We start from the raw sequence: 27770 nt of genomic DNA on the forward strand, positions 1-27770 counted from the left end.
TGGCTGTGGTCCTGAGGGCTCTCCAAGGACCGCCGTTTGAACCACTGGGCTCAGTGGATCTTAAATGGCTAACAGCTAAGACTGTTTTCCTTCTGGCCATTGCTTCGGCCAGACGTGTTTCTGAGTTAGGGGCTCTTTCTTGTAGACCCCCTTTCTTGGTTTTTCATGGGAACAGGGCAGTGCTCCGCACTCGGCCCGAGTTTCTTCCCAAAGTTGTTTCCCAGTTTCATGTTAACGAGGAAATAGTTGTTCCGGCCTTTAACTCACCGGGTCTTTCCGTGGGTGAGGCCTCTTTGGATGTTGTGCGGGCCTTAAGGACTTATGTTGACCGCACTTCTTCGTTTAGGAAGTTGGACGCTTTGTTTGTCCTCTATGGCTTCCGTAAAAAGGGTTGGCCTGCTTCAAAGCAAACTTTGGCAGCCTGGATCCGTATGGCTATTTCTGAAGCTTATCTTCATGAAGGCCTACCGGTCCCTCCTTCTCTGAAGGCTCATTCCACTAGGTCTGTGGGTCCTTCGTGGGCAGCTCGACGTGGTGCCTCGGCAGTTAAGATCTGCAAGGCTGCTACGTGGTCCTCTGTCCATACCTTCGTGAGGTATTACAGGTTTGACACCTTCGCCTCTCAGGATGCTTCCTTCGGGCGGCGGATTCTCCTTTCTGCACAGGAGCGTCCCCACCCTTAAAGGATACTGCTTTGGGACATCCCCAAGGTATCCTGTGGATACCCTATGGACCCTGAAGTAGAAAATATGAGATATGGTAAGAACTTACCCTTGTTATCTCTATTTTTACGAAGTCCATAGGGTTCCACAGGACTCCCGCCCTGTCGCACCTGTGCTGCAGATGGGCTTTGCTCTGGTCACCGGTTTTCCGTCTCCCTCTGGTGAGAATGTGATTCTTGTATGTGTCCAGATCTTTGTTCTCTCTCTTCCTTCTCCTCCTCCGGCCTATGGCTTGGTAACTAACTGAGGTGCCTTGGGGCGGGGTATAGGAGGGGGACCTAGTGCATCCTGGGAGGCTGAAAGCTTAACTCTTTGGTGCCCTGCGACTGACGTCACACCTATACCCCAAGGTATCCTGTGGAACCCTATGGACTTCGTAGAAATAGAGATAACAAGGGTAAGTTCTTACCATATCTCATATTTTTCAACAAAATGAAACCACCGCCAGACTTGCACAACCAATTAGAAATTACCTCAACAAAACGCTTCTACATTGCTGGCCGCGCAACAGACTGCAATATGTCTCTCCTACACTTGCCGCCACGAAGTCAACCTGTGACTTTTTTTTTTTTATATTATGAGGCTATGGTGTCAATCCTATTCCATGCGAAAGGTGTGAGTTGCTGTTGCAATGGCATTAAAACGCTGGGACCGGACCGGCACCTCGCACCCTTCGTGGCCCACTCCAAGCCCAAATTTGCTTAATTTTGCTAGGAGCCTTATAGGGCTGCGAGCACTTTTTAGCGTATCCAGGCTGCCGTCAAGCATGGCCACTGTCGTGATGACTCTCAGACGCGAGAACATCGCATGGAAAAGGATTGACACCTAAACTCTTTTACACTGACATGAAAATCTTGGGTTTTTGAACGTGAACACGCATCAACCCGGGATTATAGTCAGTGGAAACGGATCTACCCCGGTCCAGTGACCCAGGTGGCTTGCAGGGTTGGGCACGGGACGTTCCCATGTCATCATGCAGTGTAAGTGCACGATGACACTTGTCGTGTCGCATGCAATCGGATTGGCCGGCTTCAGTGTCGCTTGGAGATTATATCATCTCCAAGCGTCCACTGCAACGGCGGAACACGCAGCTCGCTGCAGACACTGGTCCGGTGTGAATGGTGCTGACCTGGGCATAACCTGGCTTGGCGCTGCAGTGTGAAAGAGGTCTGTCCCGGATTGGAAATGTGTTCCAAATTTCGGGTCAGACTCGGGACTTTGGTGTAAAAGGGGAATTAGTCTGGAACAGTGGTTCCCAAACTTTTTTGAATCACGGCGCCATAGACTGTCAGCATTGTGTTCACGGCACCCCTAAGCCCGAAAGTTTGTTATTGAGAAATTTAGAAAATTTTTAGTAAAGTGAAGTAAATTGTGCTGACCTGTCATTCTTGGGTTCAGTTATGTGGTGGTGGACAGGTTTCAGCTTCTGTTTGTCCACATATTTACATTACATTGACCATAAATAATTTTATCAGGTGCTGGACCACCAACCCGAGGCACCCCTACAAGTGTCCCAGGGTGCCATGGCTCACGGTTTGGGAGTTGATGCAGACATGGTAAAGAGTGGTTTGGTCAGAAGATCTGCACTGTGTCTACAGACGCACACACCAAACATCTGCAAGTAGCTGTAATAAATTTCCAGTGTCTGTAGAAAACTGTGTATGGTGCGTGTCGTGACCATAAATAGTTCTTGTTTTATAAATTAACTGTCTCTTTCTTTTGTACTAACACTGTGTGTGTGATGTTTAGAAGATGGGGGGAAAAAAAAAAATCACGTTTGCTTTTGGTTCCCTTTCTTAAAATTTCAACAAAAAAATGAACTTTTGGCGTTTAAGTTTAAAAAAATAAATAAATAAATTTTGACGTTCTAGAAATGGTATAAAAACTATGTGCAGGCTCTGATTAGTTCGGAGTTTCCCGCCAATTTTGGATTTTTCCCGCCACAAATCGGGTCTCAGAAAGAGGCAAAATGTCATCTTTCATGGACTTTTGTCCAGGAATAATGATGATTGTCCATGAAATATGACGTTTTGCCTCCAAACTAATCCGAGCCTGCACATAGTTTTTATACCATTTCTAGAAAACCCCCTCAGCAGCGAAGGGCTTAAAGAACAGGTTCTCAAACTGTCCTCAGGACCCCAACCAGTGCATGTTTTCCAGGTCTCCTCTCAGAATCACAGTGAAATAATTGGCTCCACCTGTGGATCTTTGAAATGTCGAATGCACCTGCTATGTGACCTGTTTGGGATCCTGAGCACAGAGTTTGAGAACCAATGGTTTAAAGTATTCCTGGTCAGTAGGTGCAGAGAAGGAAACAAAGAACAGAATAAATTATACCCCTTTCACATCGCAAAAATAACCCGGGATATTGCCGGGTTGACCCGGGTCGAGGTGCAGTGTGAATGCGCCACCAAAATAATGCAAATAATAATTGCAATCTAGCAGGGTTGAACACTGGAACAAGCCGGGTTGAAGTGTAGTGTGAATGGGCCCTACCTGGGTTATCCAACCTGAGACTTGGCAAACTCCGCTGATTGGATGTTCCCGTGTCTCACTTGATGTCAGCAGCCAGACACACAGGCAGCACACTGCAGACAACAGCAGAAGCATCATTCTGGCAGTCTTAAAGGGGCTAATACCACTACTGTCATTAGTGATGGTTAATTGGAGTGATGAAGAAGTGAGCTGTACACTATGCTGTCAGAAGCTGCATCATACTCTCACTGGCTGAATCAAATAGCAGTAAAGCACAAACTCGGGGCCCACACAGTGGTAATCCATCAGCCATGATTCCTGTAATGCTATGAGCAGTCCCCGCCCCCCCCTTGTGTTCCCTTTTGTGATCTTATTTTTGTAAGCCTGAAAAAGTAAAATTTTAATTAGTTTTACAAGGGTGACCCCCCCCGGGTTCAGTGTGAACAGGGCCAACCCGGGAATAACCCTGGTTGAAAGTGCAGTGTGAAGGGGACTGACCCGGGTCGGACCAGTGTTCAGAATCCCGGGTCAGAGCCGGGTTTGCAATGTGAAAGGGGTATGAGTAGTGTCAATTTATATCAATGCAAAGTAGTTCGATTCCTGCTGTGCAGTCATTTTCCAGTGTTCCTTAATAGGTAATGATTTGTTATTTTTGCTAGTGTACCCATCGCCAACAGCAGCTAATTTGTGTTCTGAACAGAGTTTGAGCCGATTATTCCCTAGAAACTTATGAATATTGCTTCTGTCCACAAATAATGACTACCTCAATTGAGGCAAAGGGTATTTTTCATAATCTTTGTAGTAGAAAGCATATAATATAGACTGTGGGCTGTGAGTGCTTATGAGCAGGACCCTCTCTACCCTGTCTTGTGTCTGCGACGCCTCCGTCAGCCCTGTTGTTGTCACCATTTATGTGCGATTGTACTTTGCAGTGCAGGACGGTCAGAGCTGCCAATCCTACAGTGATCTGATGCTTATATAGTGATGGTGACGATGATTCAAACAAATTGCCAGTGATAAAGGAGGAAATGCAGACTAGGGCTTTGTCATTAATAATGCAATTAGAATTATTTCTCTAACTGTCATTGTATCTTGGCTGAACAAATAGTGACCATATGGGCAGGAAATTGCTGCTGTCGCTTTCTCAGGAAAAAGCTATTTTATAGCCTTATTAAGTGTCATTTTGTTTTATAGAAGATGGTAAGGGGTTGAATTCACTTTTTCTTCTGCCGCAGACACGGAACTGTGCCTAGGTAACGCCAAGATGAGAGAAGCATAGAATAGTATGGATGTGGGGTGTATGCAGGGAATTGTGCACTGTATTCATGCATCTGTCTCTGCTTCTAGTCACGCAGGACCAATAGGACTGCAGTGCTTATTCTGGTGCTGTGGGCATCATTAGTTAGCTGGGGGTAATTCAGCTAAGCGACATAGATGATTCCTCCGGTGTCCTTGCTGAAGGGTCGCTCTGTATAGTGAATCAAAAGTTCGGGTAGCTTCCAGCAAGCTGCTTGTGTGGAGCTTGGCTGCTATCAGTTGTTTACAGCATAAACTGTACAGCTGGCTTAGAACAGTAAGAGATAGACATATGTATATAGGTCATATATAGGTTATACTACCTAAATGACTTCACTTGCACCCTGCTAGCCATTTTATGTTGAGCAAACCAAATCAATATTTTAAATAAAGAATCACACTCCCGATGTTTAACAAAATTTTTCAAAGCTTAAAGTATGTGGTTTCTGTTCACAGGATTATAACACTTGAAGCATAAGATGTAAATAGCCATTTACATACACTGGAATCTGTATGAAATACCGCCTAACTCCTTAGGGGTGCCTAACCCTAACATCCCCCCCCAAGTGCCTAACCCTTAGTCCCCCCTGGGGGTGCCTAACCCTCCCTCCCCCTAGCCTAACCCTCCCAGGGGGGGGTGCCTAACCCTAAGTCCCCCCAGGGTGCGCTAACCCTCCCCCCCCCCCCCCCCCCGCGGCTGTCCGCTCCCAGTGCCCGTCTCCTGGCGTCGGGAAAATGACAGGCGTCTAGATATAGACGCCTGTCATTTAACCCACGCCGGGATAAAGCAGTAGGGAAGCCGGCTGTCGGGATCACGTCAGACCGTTTTCTGATTGCATCCCCCAACACAAAAGTGTTTGGCCACAGCTGATAATTATTGAATTGAGGTGTTTCAATCAGACCCGTTGCCACAGGTGTATAAAATCAAGCCATAGCCATGCAGTCCCCATTTGTAAACATTTGTGACACAAAATGGGTCTTTCTGAAGAGCTCAGTGACTTCAAGCGTGGTAATGTGATAGGAAGCGTGGTACTGTGATAGGCAGCGTGGTACTGTGATAGGAAGCGTGGTACTGTGATAGGCAGCGTGGTACTGTGATAGGCAGCGTGGTACTGTGATAGGCAGCGTGGTACTGTGATAGGCAGCGTGGTACTGTGATAGGCAGCGTGGTACTGTGATAGGCAGCGTGGTACTGTGATAGGCAGCGTGGTACTGTGATAGGCAGCGTGGTACTGTGATAGGATGCCACCTTTGCAATAAGACTGTTCGTGAAATTTCATCCATCTGGATATTCCACAAGCAACTGTAAGTGATATTAGAAAGTGGAAGCGTTTAGGAACAGCAGCAACTCAGCCACGAAGAGAGAGACCACATAAAATCACAGAGCTGGGTCAACGTCTGCTAAGGTGCATGGAGCGTAAAATTCGCCAACGCTCTGCTGATTCCATAGCTGAAGAGTTCCAAACCTACACTGGCATTAATGTAAGCACAAACACTGTGCGGCGGCAGCTTATTGGAATGGGTTTCCATGGCCGAGCAGCTGCATGCAAGCCTCACATCGATAAGTCCAATGCCAAGCGTCGGATGGAGTGGTGTAAAGCACACAGACACGGGACTGTGGAGTGATGAATCACGCTTCTCTGTTAGGCAGTCTGATGGGCGAGTCCGGGTCTGGCAGATGCTGGGAAAACGTTACTTGCCTGACTGCATTGTGCCAACTGTGACGTTTGGTGGAGGAGGGATAATGGTATGGGGCTGTTTTTCAGGGTTTGGGCTAGGCCCCTTATGTCCAGTGAAGGGCAATCTTAATGCTTCAGCATACCAAGACATTTTGGACAATGCTATGCTTCCAACTTTGTGGCAACAGTTTGGGGAAGGCCCTTTTCTATTCAAATATTACTGTGTCCCAGTGCACAAAGCAAGGGCTATAAATACATGGTTTGGTGTGGAAGAACTGGACTGGCCTGCACAGAGCTCTGACCTCAACCCCATCGAGCACCTTTGGGATGTACTGGAACGGAGATTGCGATCCAGGCCACCTCATAAATGCTCTGCGAATGGGCACAAATTCCCACAGAAACCCTCCAAAATCTTGTGGAAAGCTTTCCAAGAAGAGTGGAAGCTGTTATAGCTGCAAAAGTGGGACCAACTCCATATTAAAGTATATGTATATACATACAATGTCATTACAGTCCCTGTTGGTGTAATGGTCATTTGATTCTCCTCTTCCACTTTGTGGCGTTTATGGGGTCTATTCACTCTTTAAAGTAGCTGAAAAGATAATTTTTCACCTACTTTTGAAGGAAATAAGTACAGTAACTGATCCATTCATTCATTACATAGGTAACGCAGGAGATATTACAGATATCTGGTGCAGCCGTGATGAAGTCTGCCGTCCTCTTACACTAGTATGGGGGACCTACAGTCATCAGATTCCAAAAACTGAAAGTTTTCGCTGTTAGGCTGCAGGAACTGACGTCGTGCTCAGATGAATTTAGATCTTGGAGTCTTGCTCCTTATGAGAAGGATGTCCGGGTAGCAAAGAGGAATCCGTTAACCCCCTCTGGCAGTGCGCATGCGTGAACCTGCTCTCACATGTACAGTAACATTGCTGGTCATACCCGTCAGTGTAAACTTTCACTGATTGTAATTAGACGAGAGTGTGTGATAAGGCTCACAGGCGGCTGTGTCTGCACCATAGCATTAGTGAATTGCTCTACTAGTATATCTGTCACTGCAGCATGTGCAATGTTGGATCCCAAAGTAACGGGGGTGAATGGGCCCCTTGTTTTTAAAAAAAAATAAAAAAAAATAATTATTTATTGGTGCCACGAAGTCCTGCAGTGCTGTACAGAGCAAAGAAGCCAAACAAAACCATTGCATATATTCCTCATAGTGTAGCCCGGTACAAGTGTATACCTATAAGCTTAGTCAGCCTAAGGGGAGTGATGTAGCGCAGTAGCAGGGTGATTTTTCCGCCCTGAACATGTGTGATGTCACGTCCACTTGGCAGGGTTGCTGGGACCAGAAAAAGAGAGGTTGCCGTTGTAGGCACCTGGCAATCCAAATGCAGGTGCCACCAAACCATAGATATGGGTCTGGGAGGAGACAAGGAGGCTCTGCTCGCAAGAGTTTTTACATTCTAAGGGGGTCATTTCAATAGTGTGATTTGCGGCTGCTGCTAATGTCGCTTATTTTACTGACATTCTCCTATGATCATTCCAATGGCTTCATCTGGAACTGACTTGCCCCCTAAATGTATATATAATAGCATAGGTATTGTATGTCTATGGGTGCTTCCATACTGTGAGTATGCTGCAATGAGAAGTCAAGTTTCACTTTTAACATACAAGATGTATTTTAATAGGTAGGATTTGTATTTTTTATAGTTGCCAACTAAAAGCTTAAAAGGCAAAAATGGTTGCAAAGAAGTAAATATGAGCAGTGAGCGATGCATAGCTCAAGGCTATATTTGAAATCCGTTTAAATACACTACAAAACTAAAAATGTTGTCCTGGGCGTAGTTAGAATAATTATTAATGCAAGAAGAATGTCCCTCTCGTTGTTCCAGCAGATCCCCCGATATCTGTAACAGCCCAGGCAGGAGACTCTCTCCCATGCTCAGGCCGGGTGTTCTCCAAGTTCCTGATATTGGAATAAACTAGAAGCTGATGGGAATAGAGAACTATTTGCCCCGTGCAGGGTAGAGTATCTCCTGCCTAAACTGTTACAGCCACCAGGGGATTTGCTGGGAACAGAGGTAAAGGGTTTTTTTTTGTTTTTTTTTATTTCACCCGCCCAAAATTATTTTGGTTAGTTAACGCTCAACGCTACAGTTTGAAGCTTAAGAGCCATTTAGACGTGTGTTTTTTTTTGTTTTTTTTATTTGGGGGAGGGATTTGTATACTTTATTACTTTTATTATAGAAATAAGATAGCCAGATGTGCCCTGGAAAGAAACAAATGGTGCTCTCCAGGGAACGTGGAAGACTGCTGCATTGGACAGCTAATAATGCTAGTTTCTGCACTGGTGACATAGATCTTAGTGATGCTATTTACTAATTACATGCCAATAGGACAACACTGACCAAGCCCTCATAGCTGGCTGCACTGCTCCGTCACACCGGGTGTTGGTAATGAGCGTTCCGAGCACAAAGCTCTGTGAAAGCTGACTCCTATACTGAAACAAATCTATTAGATTGCATATTACATAGAACACTACACATCTTGTTGACATCATGACAAGTGAAGGAAATCAGTGGCCAGCAAATACAGCTGCTTCTTGCTATTCCTGGCTGGTTTCCCTGTTTGTTGAATCTGACTATTGGCAGTCATATTCTATAGGATATTAAATGTTCCCACTTTAACCCTGTAGTTTCTTTCTCAAATACTATTTAGTGTCATTTGTATTGATACACTCATGTATTCTGGATTTGAACTTGCTCACTCAAATTACACTACACGTAATATGCGGTACATTGTAACTAAGTTTTAGGTTTTATTTGTTTGAGAATAGCTAAATGAGTGCGCCCCCCACTTCCACTTCCAGTTCTCTATAAGCTTCATTGCTGTTGACTTGACAATGAAAGGAAATGCTAGGGGTAGGGGTAGGCAACCTGTGGAGCGCTCCAGCTGCAGTGGAACTACACATCCCAGCATGCCCTGCTGTAGTTTGGCTTCTGGAGCATTCTAAAACTGTCAGGGCATGATGGGATGTGCAGTTCCACAGCAGCTGGAGGGCCGCAGGTTGCCCGTGTTGGGGTTGGATAGGGTACAGATGAGTCACCATTTCCCTGCATAGTTTTAGGGCGATTTGAAAGTGTCAGTAAGCCTCGGAAATATACATATGATTTGCTAATTGAAATAATTGCAATGTTAAATATCTGGGATAATAAAATGTTTGTGACTGGACACCTCCAACACTAATGGCTAGGCTTAAGTGGATGGAAAGAGACTAATCCTTCAAGTTGATGGATCTTGTACCATACATTTCTGTCTGTGAGCCACATCTTGAAATTTATATGAATTACTCCTAGTTATCTATATATCACTATAAGAACTCTCCCTGAAGAGTCCTTTATCTAATTAGTTAGCTTTTTTAGTGAATAGCCAGATTAACTAAAAACTTCCTACCTCCATTATTAGGGGTATATTCTATAGACCTCAATAGAAACGTATTTGTTAGAAATGAGGACAAGTACAGAGTTCCTTCTGCCCCCACACTAATTTTCCCACCCATGCTTGAAAACACAAATACATTTCCATGTATACTCGTGGTAGCATTGTGTTATGGATTGGGGTGTGTTGGTATGACATTTTTGGGATATAATGTTTCCTAGTGATGGCCATTGTGCAGGGTGTGGCTGATTGCTCTGTGGCGTTAGTGCCAGTGACACTGGTGGGTAAATAGCACTTCCCTGTAAAGTGGTATATTTTGATGTCAGTGGGTAGGGGGCTATAAGAGTTTAAGCATGGCAGATATGGTTAATATGGTTAAGTGACTTGTTTACTCCTCCTGTTCTGTACATTTGAATGTTGTATTCTCGCCCTTCGACTGCTTTTGTTCGGAATTGGTTACATTTAATGCACTTCAGTTTACAGTAATTGTTTGTTATCTTCTAGTATGAGATTAGTACAACAAATATGTGTAGTGTTGCTCCACCTTTATCTAGTTTGCGTGTACTACCAGGGTGATGGGCACAGCATGTAAACTCCTAAAAACCTTTTTTTTTTTTTTTTTTTTTTTTAAATTAAAATATTCAACAAATTTTGTTTGTTTTTTTAAATTGTCACTTTTGTACTTGATAAAGCTGCTATTAATGTTGAGAATTTGCAACAATCAATACCAGTGCAGAGGTGATGACCTTTTATGAAAAAAATAAATAAAAATTATATATATATATATATATATATATATATATATATTATATTATATTATATTTATTATACAGGAGCTAGTGTGTGCAATACTGATTTGGTGCTCTCAGTACTGCACTTCTAAAACCAGACCATTTGTGTACTGTGAGTAGCTTGCCTCTTAAGCATATTTGCACTACACACAATACAATGTCTATTTAAACAAACACACACACATTCACCCCCTCAAATTATGATCTAGATAATGTTCACAAAATAGACCAACTATTGGTGCACTGTTGTGTCCATACACTACAGTTATTGGCCCAATCGACTGGTAATGGGTTATCAGGCTGATAATTGCGCAGTCTATGGCCATGTAATCCAAAACAGAAACCACAGATAGGGTAACTAGCGCTAATTAGGTTTCCTCTGAACATGGCTCTAGAGGCATTTAACAGATATTTCCAAATTTACCTTCTAAGTCTTATAAAATAAAAACAATTTGTCTCATCTGTGTAGTGCACACTTTCTTGCAGAAAGAACCTATTTTGGTTACAAGGCCAGGACTGTTAGTTGGGAATCATCTAATAATATCCCTTTTATAAAGAAAGGGTTGTCAAACAGGTTTGTAAGCGTTTTATATATGAACTAGTGACTGCACTGGAGCAATTTAATCTCACCAAACTCCCCTGCATCTCCTACCCTACACCATGGCACCGCAGTCCCCTGCAACTCACCGCAACCCACCGCATCTCACCAGTGTCACCAAAACTCCCACAGTGGAGGAGTGGTGGCCGGAGTTCACTTGGAGGTTCAGCGTAGGGATGGACGTCAGAATCCGATGGTTACTAACCTCAATGTTTTTGTTCAGATGGTAGTGTTTTTACTATTTGGTGGTGGTCCGATGTTTGCCACCATCGAATGGAAATCATTTAAAAAAAAAAAAAATTATATTCCTGAACGCTATGCCTCCCCTGGCTACTTCCTGGATACTGTGTCTGCATCAGGGCATTTTCATGGGTTCGTTGGAGACTCTTTCACTCTGTCTGCCTTAGACGTGATCCTGCTCAGGCCCATACTCCCTTCCCTCTCTAGGCTGCTGCTAAGAAACAGGACACATTGCTAGCTGTGATTGGCTCTCACTTTGCTGTTTCAACACCATGGACTGCTAATGCACTTTAGCTTGGTGTAAGATTAGATTTTTTTTTTCTCTGACTGCATCACTAAAAGTCACTGCTCGGCGCCCTTTTGTCACGGATGAATGGTTCATATAGCTAAACCTTTCTTGATCAATGTTGCGAAAATACCATGAAAATCCATCCAGTGGTTCAAGAGATTAGCCCAAACAAACATGCAGATCCCAGAATCGGGAACTCTTATATATAGAGAGTGAGATAGACAGACATAGAGAGAGACCTTCCTGAGTGTCAGACTCAAACACTATAGGTAGCACATGAAATTTAAATTCACAATATTCCTTAACTGAATTAAATTAAAGGGGAAATTATTAGGTAACGAGAATTTAAATTTAGTCGCAGATTGCTGTCTAACAGAATATCTTTAGGTGTTTTAACAAGGTAGGAGTCATGCAGCTGGGGATAACGTAGCAGTAGAAGTAATTGACTACTCTAGAGATCTCTGTATGAAAAAACTGTCAGGGGGAAAGGTGATCTAAAATACTTATCAAGCCTTGAGGCACGTTTTCATGGGAAGCGCGATCTCTGAATTATAGAACTTACACCTCTCAAATTCAGGTTTTATGAAGAAGCCCTGTAGTCAGGAGCTGATGGTGACCACCATCTGACACCCGGACCAGCAAGCTTAAATACTACAACAAATCCAGTGCCAGTCCATCAATATTCCATATGACTTTTTTTTATGTTCAATTCTAATTGGACATTTTGTCCATATACAAAAAAAAATATATATATATATTTTTTTTTTATTTGTCAAAATCCCCCACTGAAGAATAACCGAATATGTAATTACACTTTTTTAGGTTGATTCTGCCATAACATTAATGACAGGAGGACAAGTGACTCCCTAGTTAGATATGTATTGTAAAATAGGTTGTAGGCTTAGAAAGGGGAATCTTCACGGGATCAGCAATCTCCTCTGCCCTCTCTAGCAGGAAATTTGGACCCGTCACAGCCAAGTTTTCAATATTTCTAATTAAACCAGAAAATATCATAAAACTCTTGTTTTCAAGGACTTCAGTTAGAAAGAGTTTTGCATTCTTCCAGTATAGTAACATGTCATCAGCAATGAAAAATGTTATGAAATGATGTACCGCCAATCGTTGTATCACTTATGCCAGGCAAGTATCTGGTCCTGTCTGTTTAACCAGAGCAAATATTCATAAGCTTAGTATGGATTGTGTGGTGATTTATTCAGCAACTTGACTCCATGTAGATATTTGTTCAGAAACCCAAATCAGGGAAGGATCTCCCAGACTAATGGCCACCTGACCGATTCAAATGGTTTTACAACATCAATGGGCCATGCACCATCATTTCATGATTTGATTATTTAGATCAGTATAATATTGATATTTGTAGCCTTAAGAGGCATTAACCCTGCTGGGTAAAGAAGCATCTTAGTAATAATTAGGCCTGTCACTAAGTCATGCAGAAATCATGTATCTAAATCAGTAATTCTGCCCTATATGAAGTGCAGAGCAGTGTTTTTGTTTTTTTTTCCCTGGGCTTGAATATGAAAATAAGGCTTCAGATGGTGTAGAGCAGAGGGTACCAAACTCCACCATTACAGTCCAGGTTTGATCTTGCTTGAGCCCAGATGGTGAAATCAACTGACTGAGGTGCTAATTAAGTCACTTGTACTCAAGCATGGATATCCTTAAAACATGGACCGTAGTAGTGGAGTTTGGGAACCTCTGCTGTAGAGGGTAAAGCCTCTAGTTCAGCCGTGTAAACTGTACATATGTGCAATGGGAGTTCTAAGTATATTATGTAGCATTTTAGTAGGAAGTCTGTCCTGTCCTGGGGTAGTTCCAGTGAGTAATGCAAGTACAGCAGTACAGGGTTCTTTGGTGATAACTGTATTTTACACTTGAGTATTTGCTTCAGACCCAGGGAGCTGTCCCTCTCATTAATAGAATATGACAAATATATATATATTTTTTTTAATAACTATTTGTTACCAAATCAATTTTAATTGTGTTTTACGGCAGTATCCTTCCCACACATGCCTGGCTCTGGTGGCCCATGGTCCACTCTGGTTGAAACCACCAAACCATGGGACTACTATCCTAGGAGAGAGAAGGAGAGAGATCGTGACAGGGACAGAGAACGTGACAGGGACCGGGAGAGGGAACGAGAGCGCGATCGTCCACGAGAAAGGGAGAGGGAACGAGAAAGAGAACGTGATCACAGTCCCAGCGTGGGAGCCTACAATAGGTCAGTAATATTTTGCTTTATTGCTTGTTTGTGTTTCAGATGATTGACATGTTGAAGATCAGCTGCTTGGTTCATTTGCTTCCTAACAGTGCACTCCTTAGACAGATGGGTTTCAAGGAGCCTAAGAACCTTCCAGTAATAAGTAATGCAAGCGGGACCTCCCTATAACCGTAAATGTTCATCCTCGTAGCTCATATTATAACAACCAACGTTATCCCATATTATCGCTCGAAACAACAGTGTTCAAGTTGAATTAATGGCTCAGAACCTTTTGTATCCATTTGAGAAAGCCACTGATCCTGGATGCATATTTGGCCAAAAGGTGCAAGTGAGGAGCACTAAGCATCTCTCTACCCACAGTCACTAGAGAGGTGTGATCTGCACATGGGATGTGATTGCTGCTCAGTCACTAGAGAGGTGTGATCTGCACATGGGATGTGATTGCTGCTCAGTCACTAGAGAGGTGTGATCTGCACATGGGATGTGATTGCTGCTCAGTCACTAGAGAGGTGTGATCTGCACATGGGATGTGATTGCTGCTCAGTCACTAGAGAGGTGTGATCTGCACATGGGATGTGATTGCTGCTCAGTCACTAGAGAGGTGTGATCTGCACATGGGATGTGATTGCTGCTCAGTCACTAGAGAGGTGTGATCTGCACATGGGATGTGATTGCTGCTCAGTCACTAGAGAGGTGTGATCTGCACATGGGATGTGATTGCTGCTCAGTCACTAGAGAGGTGTGATCTGCACATGGGATGTGATTGCTGCTCAGTCACTAGAGAGGTGTGATCTGCACATGGGATGTGATTGCTGCTCAGTCACTAGAGAGGTGTGATCTGCACATGGGGTGTGTGGTTCTGTGCGGTATTGCTGCTCAGTCACTAGCTATGAGCGTGTAAGTGCCTTCTACTGTCATTATGTCATGTATCCTCCTAGGAAGCACTTATATTAGTAGCTAGATGTCACCAATATAGAAGACCTCACATGTAAGGAAATGCTTTTGGTGGTAATGTAAATAGGAAATGCTTAATCACATTTTGGGAAATGAAGCATGAGGTTATGTACTTTGCTTATGGTTACCCTGACATTCTGCTGCAGCTCTGATTACATGTAGCATATCTTTTATTAATATCAAGTACTGGCTTTACAGGATTCTTACCACTGCCAATAGCCACTCTGGAACACTTATTAACATATGCACTCCCACCCATGGCAGTAAGCTGCAAAACCACCTCCCCCAATTTATTGAAATATTGAAGTCCCTTACCCAAAGACCACCATTTCTTGTGAGTCCATAATCGCATGTTGAGTTTGAATATATAAGCTCCCCCGGCTGCACCCGTTTCCTCTGTTGTTATCCGCCACTGCAATCCGCTCCTTTCATCAGTGGAAATAAAATATATGCGTTTCAGCCTTGTCCTCTGCATTCAGGGGTCTTGGCCAATGTCTGGCTTTAGTTTTGTGGATGGTATTGTAAATGGAACTGGACCAGGATAGCCAAGCACATGAGTTGATACCAGGGACATGCAGTCAGGGGAGGCAGAATAATACAAAGAAGATATTTATAACTTATTTGTTTATTGTAATCATTTTTATAGTTAACACTCTCCAGCATTGTGGAGCTCCCTGGGACTGCAGGGAGACGAGAAACAGCTCAGTATCGCTTGTGGTATAGTCAGACACTGCTTGCTAAGCTGGTGGTGGGGCCCCAACACGGGCAGTAAGCTGCACAGAAAGAGAGCTAATAGAGGCATGCCTCTGAGTATGGGGGCCGTGCCTTGAGCACTGATGGACACCTTGAATGTGTCATGTGCACTGCAGAGTTTATAGATTGGAGCTCAGCCAGCAGCAGCAAGTGAAGACAGTGATGCAGGTAGGAGAATCAATGGACACTGAAGCTTAGTGTAGTGAGGGTAGAGTTAGTGAGTAGGGGGTGAGACAGGCTCCCAGCACTCAGACCCATCTCCATGTATGCCTCCCCAGCCATTCACCTCACGGCACATCACTGATTAATACAATGAAACATCGTCGACACAATGTCCGGCGCCCTGTCCATTAAGTGTAAGCACTGTTGTTTTTTTTAGTTTTTTTTCCCCACCAGGTTTTACGTTTTGGGGAGTTTTATACATAAACTTAAAACTACATTGAGACCAGATATCATCATAGAGATTAAAAAAAATTAAATAGCACATATAGCACCAATTCCATAACCTTCCAATATCCTGTAGTACATTTTGTCACAGCATGACAAAAACTTGATACCTTTGTGTGTTCACACAGTATGTGCAAAAATGCCAGCTCACACTCACGTTAATATTGTGTTCACATTGTAGATGCAAACTTCTAACATTATGGTGTATTTAATATGCTTTGTTCTGCGTCTTGCAGAAGAGGAGACTGTAAAGGCAAAAAACCACCCCAGACCCTCCCCTATATCCCCTGCTCGTTTATGTGTCCCGAATGATTGCAGAAATTGATCCTCCACCTCCTTCCCCCATGTGTAGCTGTTTGGAGGTGTTCATATGGTAGTCATTAACCTGACTCTCTCCGCGAGCCTCTAGAACAGCTTGCACATAGCGTAGTGAAATCACTAGGAGTCGCTGGATGTTTACAGTGTTTGTATGAGGGTGTTTTCTGTCATTTGTGGTCTGGGGTAAATGCAGCATATGAGGATGCAGATTAGATGCTGGTAACTAGTACGTCTTTGTTTTTTTGCCCTAGTTACAGTGTTCTGGTCCTGTAAATGGCGTGTGTCTTATGTTACAAATTACAGGGTGAGTGTTTTGGAGTTAGGAACCATATCCACATATGCTGAACAGACACCTTGATTCAAATCCAAAATGTAAAGACACACTGCTGCTTAACCTGTTCTATTTGCTTGTTTCCAACACTGCTTTTGGCTGTGGAAGAGTTAAGGTTAGCTGACTCAATAGTTTCCAGACAAAGCCAAGTCTCCGTGCTCCAGCCAGCTATGAAAACACTGAGGCATCTAAGGGGAGGCCTGACATTTTTATTTTATTATTTCTTCTCGGTTTAAGTCGTCCACTCTCCTCACCACTGCCATACGGCTATTCCTGACTGCACCAGCCCTTGCCGTGATTATAGACGGCCACACAGTTGTGAGCCAGAGGAACTGCTGCTGGCTCTTACTCACTGCTCTGCTTTATGCCACCTAGGCTTCCATACATGTATTCTCCACATCAATGACTTTATTTTGGAAGCTTTTTAGCCAACACTTAAAATAAATATAATGATCCATGTAGCATGTTATTTTCCAGACTTGGACCCAGGATACTGAATGTAAGACACACGAGACGTGGTGTAGGACAGCGCGATGTATCATTACACGCTGCATGTAACCGCACCTAATTGTTCATTGCATCATCCCATCTGCCGAGCAGCACAACAGATGGGATGAGGCGATGAACAAGGACCAGGAACTACTGCTCGGAAGCACTCACTATCCAATGTGTACAATATATCGTTCTGATCTGCGTTACAATGAGATATCCTACAATGCATTGTATGATGTGTACCCAGCCTTACTGTATTTTCTGGTGATTGACGTGTGCCCTGCTGATATGGAACATATGTCATTGCTTTGTTATAAATATTCATCATACTTAAGCAGAACAATGTCCGATTTTCCATGTCAGGGTGTCTGAAGTTATAAGCTGCCCAGCATCATGTGTACGTACTGTGTGTTGGAATGACAGCGGGAACACAATAGTTGTTGGACACTGTATAGCGTTGCTTACATCCCTGGTGATGTACGCTCCTATCTAGTGGGAAACTGTTACGTGGCATCGGCCAGATTGCTTTGATGTAGTGTAGCTAGTCAACATTACATAGTACAGGGATATTTATATCTAGATCCAAATTTGTGTGAACTGCAGGAGTCGAAATAGGGCAGGCATTGCAGTCATTGTCTCCGGGTCTTCACGGCTGGGAACTGTATCTACCCTGCAGGCAGTAATACAATTTCCAGGATGTCACGGCTTAGAAAGATTCAGTGTAAAATGTTTTTCGTTGGAATTCTGAAAGTATGTACCTGGGAAATGAGATCTCTGGGTGGGCGCTAGAATTGCATGCTTGATTAATACAGTTGAATGAATTGAAGGGGGGGATGATCCTGGTCCTCTTTTATGACTATTGCATGGGTATTCCAGAGGAGATGTAGTCAACATCCCGGCTTGCGGGATGCTGACTGTCCCAAATACCGGCGCCGAAATCCCGACAGGTTGGGATCCCGGCACCAGTATCCCAACCATCGGCATCCCGAAGGTAAGTATCGGGGTGTTAGTGGGGGGTTAGGCACCAGGGAGGGAGTGTTTGGATTAGTGTGTGGGGAGAGGGAGGTTAGGTCTAAGCATTAGGGGGGAGGTTAGGTTTAGGCACTGGGGAAGGGATTTTAGGGTTTGGGGAGGTTAGGTTTAGGCACTAGGAAGGGGGGGGGGGGGGGGTTAGGTTTAGGCACCGGGGAGGGTTAGGGTAGGGAAAATACTTGCGTGCCTTCCTATGGGTGTCGGGATTCTGGCTGACGGGATGTCGGTGTTTGGAACAGCGGCATCCCGACAACTGAGATTTCATACCCAACCCATTCCAGAGACCATTAGCACCTGGTTGTAGACTGCAGGTAAAAAGAACACTTAAGTTTAGCTATTGTAAAGTTCTTGCAGCTGAAAAAAATAATCCTTGTTCACATTGCCCCTTGTGGTGCACCTCCGAGCTCTATAAGACTATACCACTTATACTGTTTTTAAAGAGCACGATCCAGCTACACATAGAGAGTGCGTGTTTCCGGGCTAAATAATATACCTGAAAGAAATCAGTACATATTTACAGTAAATAGTTTGTCTACAATTATGAAAACCTATGCACAAAAAAAGCAGTACTGTATTATATGGCTGCAATCTGAGCTCTATTGCATAGAGAACAGTGCCATTATTCCAGTTTAGTTGGAATGGTACAAATGGTTCCATCTGATGTGGAGATGGGACGATTCAATAAATAATGGATTGGGTATACACACTAAACGATGTGTACGATATATCATTCCGCTTCACGTCAGAACGATATATCGTATAGAGTATATCCAGCTTAAGGAGACTTTCAGAGGATTCCATTTTTGGTACAAAGGCTGCTCTCTTAGTGCGTAAATGCAATTATCAGAGTTCTGTTTGGACCTAAAATAAAAATAAACCGTGGTGTTGGACATTTTTATTATTAGAAATGTATAGATAAGTGGATGAAGATGTTTGTATGTCATTTACCCTGCTTTTCATTTTATAACAACTTAATAGCAAGTTATATATCAATTTGAAGCACCATCTTTGGGTCTTACAATTATTGTGCCCAGTCATTTATGTATGATCACTATAAAAAAAAGAAAAGTGATATTTATCATTGTCCATGGCATAATGCTCCTCGTTTTTGTTGTATGTTCTCTTGTACAAATTGTGAGGTTTTATTTTTTAAAAGCGAATCAGTTTATTTGTAGATACAGTGACATTGAGATGAGTACACAGAAGCTGGTTATTGTGCCTCTGTGAGATGGCGGCTGTTTCCCACTGAGTTCATTTGGAATCATTTAAGATTTGTATCTTTTAGTTGTCAGAGATGGAACAGATGAAGTAGCAGAGTCTGCGGAACAAACGTCCTCCCAATGATCACAACTGCTGTGTATCCAGTCATCTTGTTTAGCCTGGTCCCCAATGTAGCGATTACACGCTAGTTACTCACTTGTGTATGGATTCATAGCCCAAACTGTTCATAATCCTGCTAGGGGCGCATAATAAAACAAATCGTTCCTGACTTTTTTGTAGCCATAGTTCTGAATCCACCGTGCACTTAATCCCCTTTTATAGAGACAATCTGGCTATTTGTAATGCTGGCCATGCAGAGTGATGTAGTGGCCAATGTCTGGCAATTGATTGCAGTGTGTGTGAGTAGAAGATGACTGTAATGCCTGATAGTTATCCTATGGGATAGTTATTTGATACATTTGTTAATGTTATTGGAAGATAATAGTATAGGAGCCCTATATATTTGTGCCTACAAATAACATTCAGCAGTAGGAGCACAGTAGAAGCGGTTACATCGGCTGCCTTCCTATGTAACCAAAACTCCTGTAAGTGGTCTGATAACGACTAGCAGGAAAATGAGCAAAAATGAATAGTGGCGGCTATACTGATGCATTTGTGCCCCTACCGGCCTGTGTCCATGTATAATCATGGTATAAAGCTTTGTTCAACAGTAACCTGCCCACTCACCCGTCATCCTGGTGCTATCGGTCTGTCACCTGTGCAGACTAGTTCTGGCGCTTTATGCGGCCAGTAACTGATGACTTATCCCGTGTCTTGCTCGCTCGGTAAGTGAGATTTGGCTCCTGTGACGTGTAGTCTTATTCTGTGCATGTATTTCCTCCACAGTGAAGAAGAACGATACAGGTACAAGGAGTACACTGAGAGAACAGAGAGAACAGAAAGGGACTATGTTCGGCACAGGGAGCGAATTAGCAGAGAGAAGGAGGAACGGCACAGGGAGCGGCGACATCGAGAAAAAGAAGAGTCCTCAAGGCATAAATCATCAAGAAGGTAATGTCTATGCAATATATTATCATAGTGTCATAAAGTACTACAACGCGCACCTTGGTACACTCGCCTGCAGCAGTAACCATAATGGGACATCCCTTTAATTTACCAGTGTTTATAGCTTTACATGGTTACTGCTGCCGCTTTTTACGTTTATCACAGAAGATATTCTTAGTTAATGCAATGTGCTAAGTGCCTGGTATTATACCGGGGCTGTAACATGTCTGCAGTGAGACAGCCGGCTGGGAGATTCACATTTCCTGTTTAGTGTAGGAGACAGAAGGCCCTGATCAGGCTGATCGCAGGGATGGGGGTCGCTGTCTCCATTATCTTACTTCAAATCAAACAAAAGTAAAATCTCAATTCCTCTCCCCCTTTTTATTCTGCTTTTACGCTATGAAAACTTGCTAAATTCCCATGATCCATCAGCGCTTTTGTTCCACCTGGTCTCTTGTTTGCTATTACCCCAGTTTCCGTGAGCGATGGTGAAAGAATGGTTCCATTATGTTTCCCGTCATTTTTTGATTAATGCTTCAGTTTTGTTCTCAGAGAATTTGTTACCGTAACAAATGTAAAAAAATATACTTTTGAAGGATTACACATAATTCCTTCCTTATTTAAGAGGAATTTTCTTTTCATGTCTTGTTTTTAATTGGTCAATTAATATGCTGATCTTAATGAGTAATTCAAAACTTTATTTTTCATCTTCAGAGCTCTTCTTGGGCTAAATATGCCGATAATTGTTACTTAGAAATGTTTATGCAGATCTGTAGACTTATGTAATGCTGAATACGGTCTCTTCAATTTAATGCTGTGGTTACTGGAAGAAACCACCCCCCCCCCCCAAGATTTTACAGTAGAACAATTTGGAGATGTTTTTGAGTAACCCTATTCCTAAGCTTGTAGGACAACCATGACAGTCTGTGTTGATTCTTCATTTGGTTAATAACTGCGTTTACCATGAAATTGCTGGAGCTGTTGCTGACTTAAGCTGGCCACACAAAAGGAGGTCATATGTTCTCTGACCCAAATGTAATACAGTTGATCACTGACCATGTAAGATCCAAATTAAACCCATCCTGTAGAGCAGTACAGATATCCTGATCTCTGGATTTGTGTGGCCACAGAGAGAAGACTAATAAGCACGGGACCCCATTAGTTCCTTTCATCTCACAGGTTATCTCTTCTACCGCCCACATTTTGGTGGACTATTAATCTGACAATTCTGATAGAACTTCCTGTGCATGGAATGGTGGCTTCGTTTTCACATTATAACCACTGTGTACTGATGTGCTTCCTTTCCCTAGCAGCAGCAGGCGCCGTCATGATAGTGAAGAAGGCGACAGTCACAGGCGACACAAGCACAAAAAATCCAAACGAAGCAAAGAAGGGAAGGACACTGGAACAGAGCCTGCCCCAGAACCAGAGAGTGTGGAAACGTCCGCTGATTAGGTCTATGCATCCCGAGTCCGGTGCAGAAATTACTCCCAGTTTTACCAAGATTGATTTGTGGGCCAGGGGCCAGGATGCCATTGTTAGAAGTATCAATATAATATTTTTTTTTCAGGGTATTAAAACAAAAAAAACTAAAAAAAAATGAAAAAAAAACAAAACAAAGATGGCTCTTCATAATTTGTTTGTTAGCACAACCTTGTTTCAGAGTTGAGGTTTTTTTTGGGGGGGTGGGTATTGATTTTGGTCTTCCTGGGAAAATAAAGTGGTGGTATTTTTTTTTAAGAAACAAATGTTCATGCTTTGGTGCTTATAACCTGGGCTTACAGTTCTGCATCTGTTAGGTGAATTTCCTATCTATCTACATTACTTAATTTGACACAATCACTGTTCCAACCACAATTAATATTCAGACCTGTTCCTCACAAGCAGTAAGATACATTGATTCAAGCATAAAAACCAGGGCCATAACTAGGGTGGCTGACCAGTGCCATGGCACAGGGCACTGCAGGGGGGCGCTGTTTGGGCCTGTCAATTTTCCTGTTTATCATTCTCACTTGTAGCTTCCTCTTGTTTTATCCCCAGCATCTCCTGGCCTCCCCCTATCTCTTCCCTGGCCCTTCCCCTTGAGGCCATGGCCCTTTTTCGGGTGTGTTATCGCCCTACTTAAAAAAAAAAATAGGAGGGGGCGCTAATGCTCTTTCTGGCACAGGGCCTCAAAAAGTCTAGTTACGGCTCTGATAAAAACAAACTGAAAATGGCATGAGGGACATTGGTAGGTGTAATAGTAATTACACATTCATCTGCCTGACCCCGATGCCACTCAGTCTAGTTTACCAAAGATCGATCCCACATACGTTTGTAGCTGCCAACATTGGCTATAACACTCTAGGTTAGAGGTAGCCCCCATCTCATTCCTGCTTTGTCATATTTGTGTCTTGTAGCTTGTGTTGCTTATGTAAAGGTCTACTGATATAATTAATACATGAGATCAGTGATCTGAAATAACATATGTTACTACAGAGATTAAGTGCACAATGCGCCCCTGAAGAGTATCCGGTTGCCCTATCACTAGGTTATCCTGCTGCTAACTACAGCAGACTCCATCATTACAGTCCAGGTTTTAATGATTCCCATGCTTGAGCACAGGTGATTTAATTAGTACCTCAGTCAATTTGATTTAACCATCTGGACTCAAGCATGGATATCAAAAACCTGGATTGTAATGGCAGAGTTTGGGAAACTGCGCTGCAGCAATTACATTATATATAAAAAAGTTTAATAAATCATCACTTGACAGATTGAAAGTTAAAATACTATTTATTCTTTTCTTCCTTCTGACATCCAAACTGGTCACATTTCCCATCTGTGTACATCACTAGATTTAATAACATACTATTGTTCTTATTGCATTCTTCTAACCCTCAACACTGTTATAATTTTGAAGCAATTCTCAATTTCCTGCTAATTAATACTGAAATTATGTTTCATTTTATAATTTAAAGATGGGTTTTGTTCAACATTCCTGCATATTTGGCGAAACACGCAGAACTTTTAAACTAGAAACACACATTTTTACAATATAAATGAAGTTGACTTTTATTGACATCAAATATAATTTCGTTCACTTATACACAGTTTAAGAAACAATACTTTTACAAAAAAATAATCTTGTTGACACATGAGAAAAAAAATTCAACAATTACATTTGTAGAAACCCATTATCTAGATTAGAAAAATATTTTAAATGGTCTGACATGCAATTACCAGTCAAAAAAAAAAAAAAAAAATCACTTTTTTTTTTTTTTTTTTTTCCTTTTTTCATTTTTTTTAATTTTAATTTACACTTCACAAATTCAAAACTTCATCTGTAAATAACAATTTAACATATTTACCTCTAAAAATACAACATCAAAGACAAAAGTGTTAGAAAGAAGACATGAAGGAGTCTTGTTTAGATCTGTATTGAAAATACTATTGTCAGGCACATTTTGTGATACAGGGTTTTTTCCATATTCTACAATAGTCATCTCTAAATGTACACTTTTCAAGATCATGTCTGTAAACTATGGTGCGTACATGGAATTGCGCCACCAAATTAATGACTAATAGTGTACAAAGTTAAGTTCTGTAGTGTTTGGTCACAATTTCCTCAGACAATGGTCATTTGCAAAAAGTGCAGTGGAAATGCCTGCGGGTGATGTATTGCGCATGTTTTACCATTAAAATGGAGGCAGGTGACTGAATGTAAACTTTTGCATGAGGTGATGTGAGGAGCCAGGCAGCGTGGAGTCATTACTCCTCTGCAGCAATGGTAGAGACCTGGCCTCAGCCTACACTGGCAATACTATGATACGTGTACCTTCTAGGTTCTATTTATATCGCACAGTGCACATTCTACCACTGGTAAATAAAAAAAAGTCTTATAAGATAGACATGTAATGCCAGTGTTCTCTCAAACTTAAACTAAGCTGTTTTTTTAGGAGAATAAAGGTAGCGTTAGGATTAACCTGTTCCCAGCCATATTCATGAACTCCACAAAATGTTGCAGTGCTCTGATGGGACAATTACAATAATTGGGCTACTGCTCTGATGCAGGTGATTGACAATAAACTGTATTTGTGTGGAATGAAATGACTACATGCCAATACATTGTACAATTTTTAAATGCCCTTATCTTCCTTCAGTTTAACTTTGGTTTAGACCACACCACCCATCAGTTCCTACTTCCTTCAGTTATAAAGGTTAATGGGAAAAAAAAGGTGTAGCCTCATGTAACATACATGTATTGGATGGCCCGTGGAAGTTTTTGGAGCTGCAGTATGATTAAGGGAACCACTGCTGGTTCAACAGGTATTTTTTCTTAAACTACTTTATTAGCATTAGAACTAATTCCATGAAAACACACACACACACACACACACACACACACACCCCTCCCCCCTCTCCCCTCTCCCTTTGTTAGGGATGGACTCTGCTAAAACTGTTTCAGAGTCATAAATCTATGGGGCATATTCAATTGGGTGCGAGAATAGCAAAAAACTCACAACTGCGCTGTTTTGCCTGCTGGTGTGGGCTTTTTGATATTCAAATAGGTGCAGATTTTACGCACGAGGAGGGGTTTGTTTTTTTTTTCTTGCACTTCCAGAGCAAGTGTGATGTTTCCTAAAATTGTTAATTTTATGGAAAATCAGCGGGACTTGCTCTGGCACACTGGTGGTACCCCCATGAGGACTAATTAAGCAATTGGAAGTTTCCAATTAGCTTAATTAGTCCTTAATTACTTACCCTCTGCAGCGCTGTCTTCAGCCAGCGTCGGAAGACTGGTCTTTTGCAGCAGGGTGAGTATGTCAGTGTGTGTGTGTTTGTGTGGCCCCCCCCCAGGAATGGGTGCACTACATCTCCCAGCAGCCCCCTCTCCAGTGAAGAGATAGAGGGGAGGCCACTAGGAGCCATGGAGCCGCAGGTAAGTAAAGAATTATTTATTTTACGCCGCGCGGGGTATTCAGAGCTGAAAACCCTGCGACCACTTTTTGTTTAATTGGACACTGCGGGTATCGGGAGCGCGCATACCTGCGGTATTCCACAATTGGGCACAAGGTTTTTTTTTACATCGCACCCAATGGAATATGCCCCTATGTGCGTAACATATGTTAATAAATATGTTCTCAGTTAATTGTGTTAGGGGACCCATCACCTACTCACAAAGGTGGTGGCCATTTTATGAGCTGAACCAACATTCAAGTTGGTAATTCATTAGAAACTAGTGATCCTGTGGTATGATCTGATGTCTCCAAAGAGTAAGAAGACTGTATACTGGTCCAGCCAACAAAATGACTGCAGCTGATGCGTGAAATTGATGTGTACTCTCTAGCTGTGTTTTCTCATCATGTAGATACTGATGTCCACCACAGCATTCGCTCAGAAGATGGAACATAGATAAATAAATAAGACTATGAATGATGGTGTATTGTGGTTCTACATTCCACACTGTATGACTAGGAACCATATTTCTCACTAGTGTGTCCATAACTGAGCTTTAAACAGTTAAAATGCTCAGTCAAGTCATTGCAGTGTTTCTGCAGCTGCATCCCTCTGATGCATTGTAGAGTCACCACGGGAGCTTCACAATGTGATGTGGTACAATGAACCACCTATTAAAATATTTTCCGAGCTGTAGCTTCATTTCCCTGACAGCCCGGACCGTAAACCAGGAGGACCAATCACAAGCCACCATGGCCTTTCAATGTTGGTTAATAGTAGTTTGGTTCTGTATTCCTGAACCAGCATATTTTTGGGCTTCAAGCTATGCCAGCAGCCATCCTTGTTTCTATTATTAGCACGTTCATATAACATTGATTAGTTTATATTTGGTGCATCTGTCAGCAGTGTTTTAAAATCTGCAATTTTGAGCAAATTCTTCCTTGTTTAGTTGACATTATAATTTCTATTCAATTTGGTCACGCACTAGCCATGGAAGTGCTAAGAATAAACGAACAACGAACAATGAAATAGAACGCTGGTCCTTGTGTAACTAGTTTCTCCATACTTAAGGAGCATACACACATGACGATCTATACCACCAACGACATGAAAGATATCTTTCAGTGAGTCATCTTGCCACATCTCTGAACATGCAAAGTTGACAATGTCGTCCAGATTGGCCTGCATGTACTGACGATCATAGATATCGTTATCGTTCATGCGGGAACGCGCATCGTTGGTCATTCACTCAATAAAAATGACAGATTTGAACGATATCGTTATTGTAATGATATATCTGTCTGTGTGTACATTTGGGGGAGTTCTCTGGGGAAAAGGGTGGAAGAAACCCCCATGGATTCCGCCCTCTTTACCGGAGATGATGCATTTTTCTGTGAATTGTATATAACCCCCCACAGCTCCCACCTGGACCTCCCCCTACAAGATGGCACCAATAAAAAGTAGTTTAGTACAGATGTGTCCATACTCATCTAGCCTCAATACGCCATGCAGGTCCCGTGCGATTCTGCTAGCCTTAGGCGGTTTATTTTTGGCCAAAAGTGCGTCTAAGTTGCTATGCAATGTGATTAGGACACACCAGGAGACTATACTGATCAATTTGACACTAGCTGGGATACCCGGGTTGAAGAATGGACCTTAAAGTACATCTGCAGCCTTAATTTCTTAAATTGCATACCAACATGGCATATGAAAATGTGCTTGTAGGAAATCAACTGTCGGTGAAGTGTGACAGCTGATCCTCTGACTCACTGCTCTTCTGTTGGAGCCCTACCTGCCCCCCACTGGTACATATCAGCCTGTGCCTTCAGATCAGTGCAGTTTTAGGCACTGGAAGACATCCTGAGCAAACTTGCTTAAACCAACATTTCAAATCAGACTCCATGGCCTTGACAAATTTCAAATAGCCAGAAACCTAATCCTGGTCAAACTACACCACTATGCCAAATTTGGTGGAGCTAGGTACAAAATTCTGTCCGTGCATAAAGGACGGACACACACATATATACATGTGTCACATCTATAGAGTGTATCTGTGTGCAACTGAGATTAAGCAGAACTTGGTGTGGGGAAAAAAAAGCTGCAGCCGGTGAATCGTAGCACTTTTTATGCTGATTCAGAGACTTGGTCACACACAGATATACACGTGTTGCATATAAAATGAATCCTCACAGTCTCCTGGTGCTTCCTAGTCACATTGCATTGTTAATTAGACACATTTTCGTCAATAAAGACACCCGTTGCTAGCACGGTCTCACGGGACCAGGTGCACCAAGAGGGGCTTTTTTCTTGAGCGATTACAGCAAAGGCGAGTGAGGACACCTGTCTGCTTCACTGTGACCCACCTGGGCAATGTAAATCATAGAAAAAAAAAAAAACAATACATCAAAGCATATACTTGTGTTTCTATCACCCAAGATTGATGTATCACTGTTTGGTCCTATATAAGTCCCTG

At 42.6% G+C, this 27770-nt stretch overlaps 1 protein-coding gene across 3 annotated transcripts in view; it reads left to right on the forward strand.

Moving 5' to 3' along the window:
- The window catches only part of FIP1L1 (factor interacting with PAPOLA and CPSF1), a 103039-nt gene extending 79503 nt beyond the window's left edge, over window positions 1-23536 (forward strand). The window contains exons 15-17 of one of the 3 annotated variants that reach the window (XM_088475270.1): window positions 13542-13767; window positions 20201-20365; window positions 21670-23536. In XM_088475270.1, coding sequence (XP_088331396.1) covers window positions 13542-13767; window positions 20201-20365; window positions 21670-21814 — 536 coding nt within the window. In that variant the 3' untranslated portion in view covers window positions 21815-23536. The remainder of the gene's footprint in view (window positions 1-13541; window positions 13768-20200; window positions 20366-21669) is intronic. The other 2 variants (XM_088475269.1, XM_088475268.1) reach the window with 2 other exon arrangements.
- The last annotated feature ends 4234 nt before the right edge of the window (window positions 23537-27770 follow it).

The sequence above is a fragment of the Taudactylus pleione genome, unplaced genomic scaffold, assembly GCF_031769625.1.
Source record: "Taudactylus pleione unplaced genomic scaffold, aTauple2 ptg000169l, whole genome shotgun sequence".
Classification (NCBI taxonomy): Eukaryota; Metazoa; Chordata; class Amphibia; order Anura; family Myobatrachidae; genus Taudactylus; species Taudactylus pleione.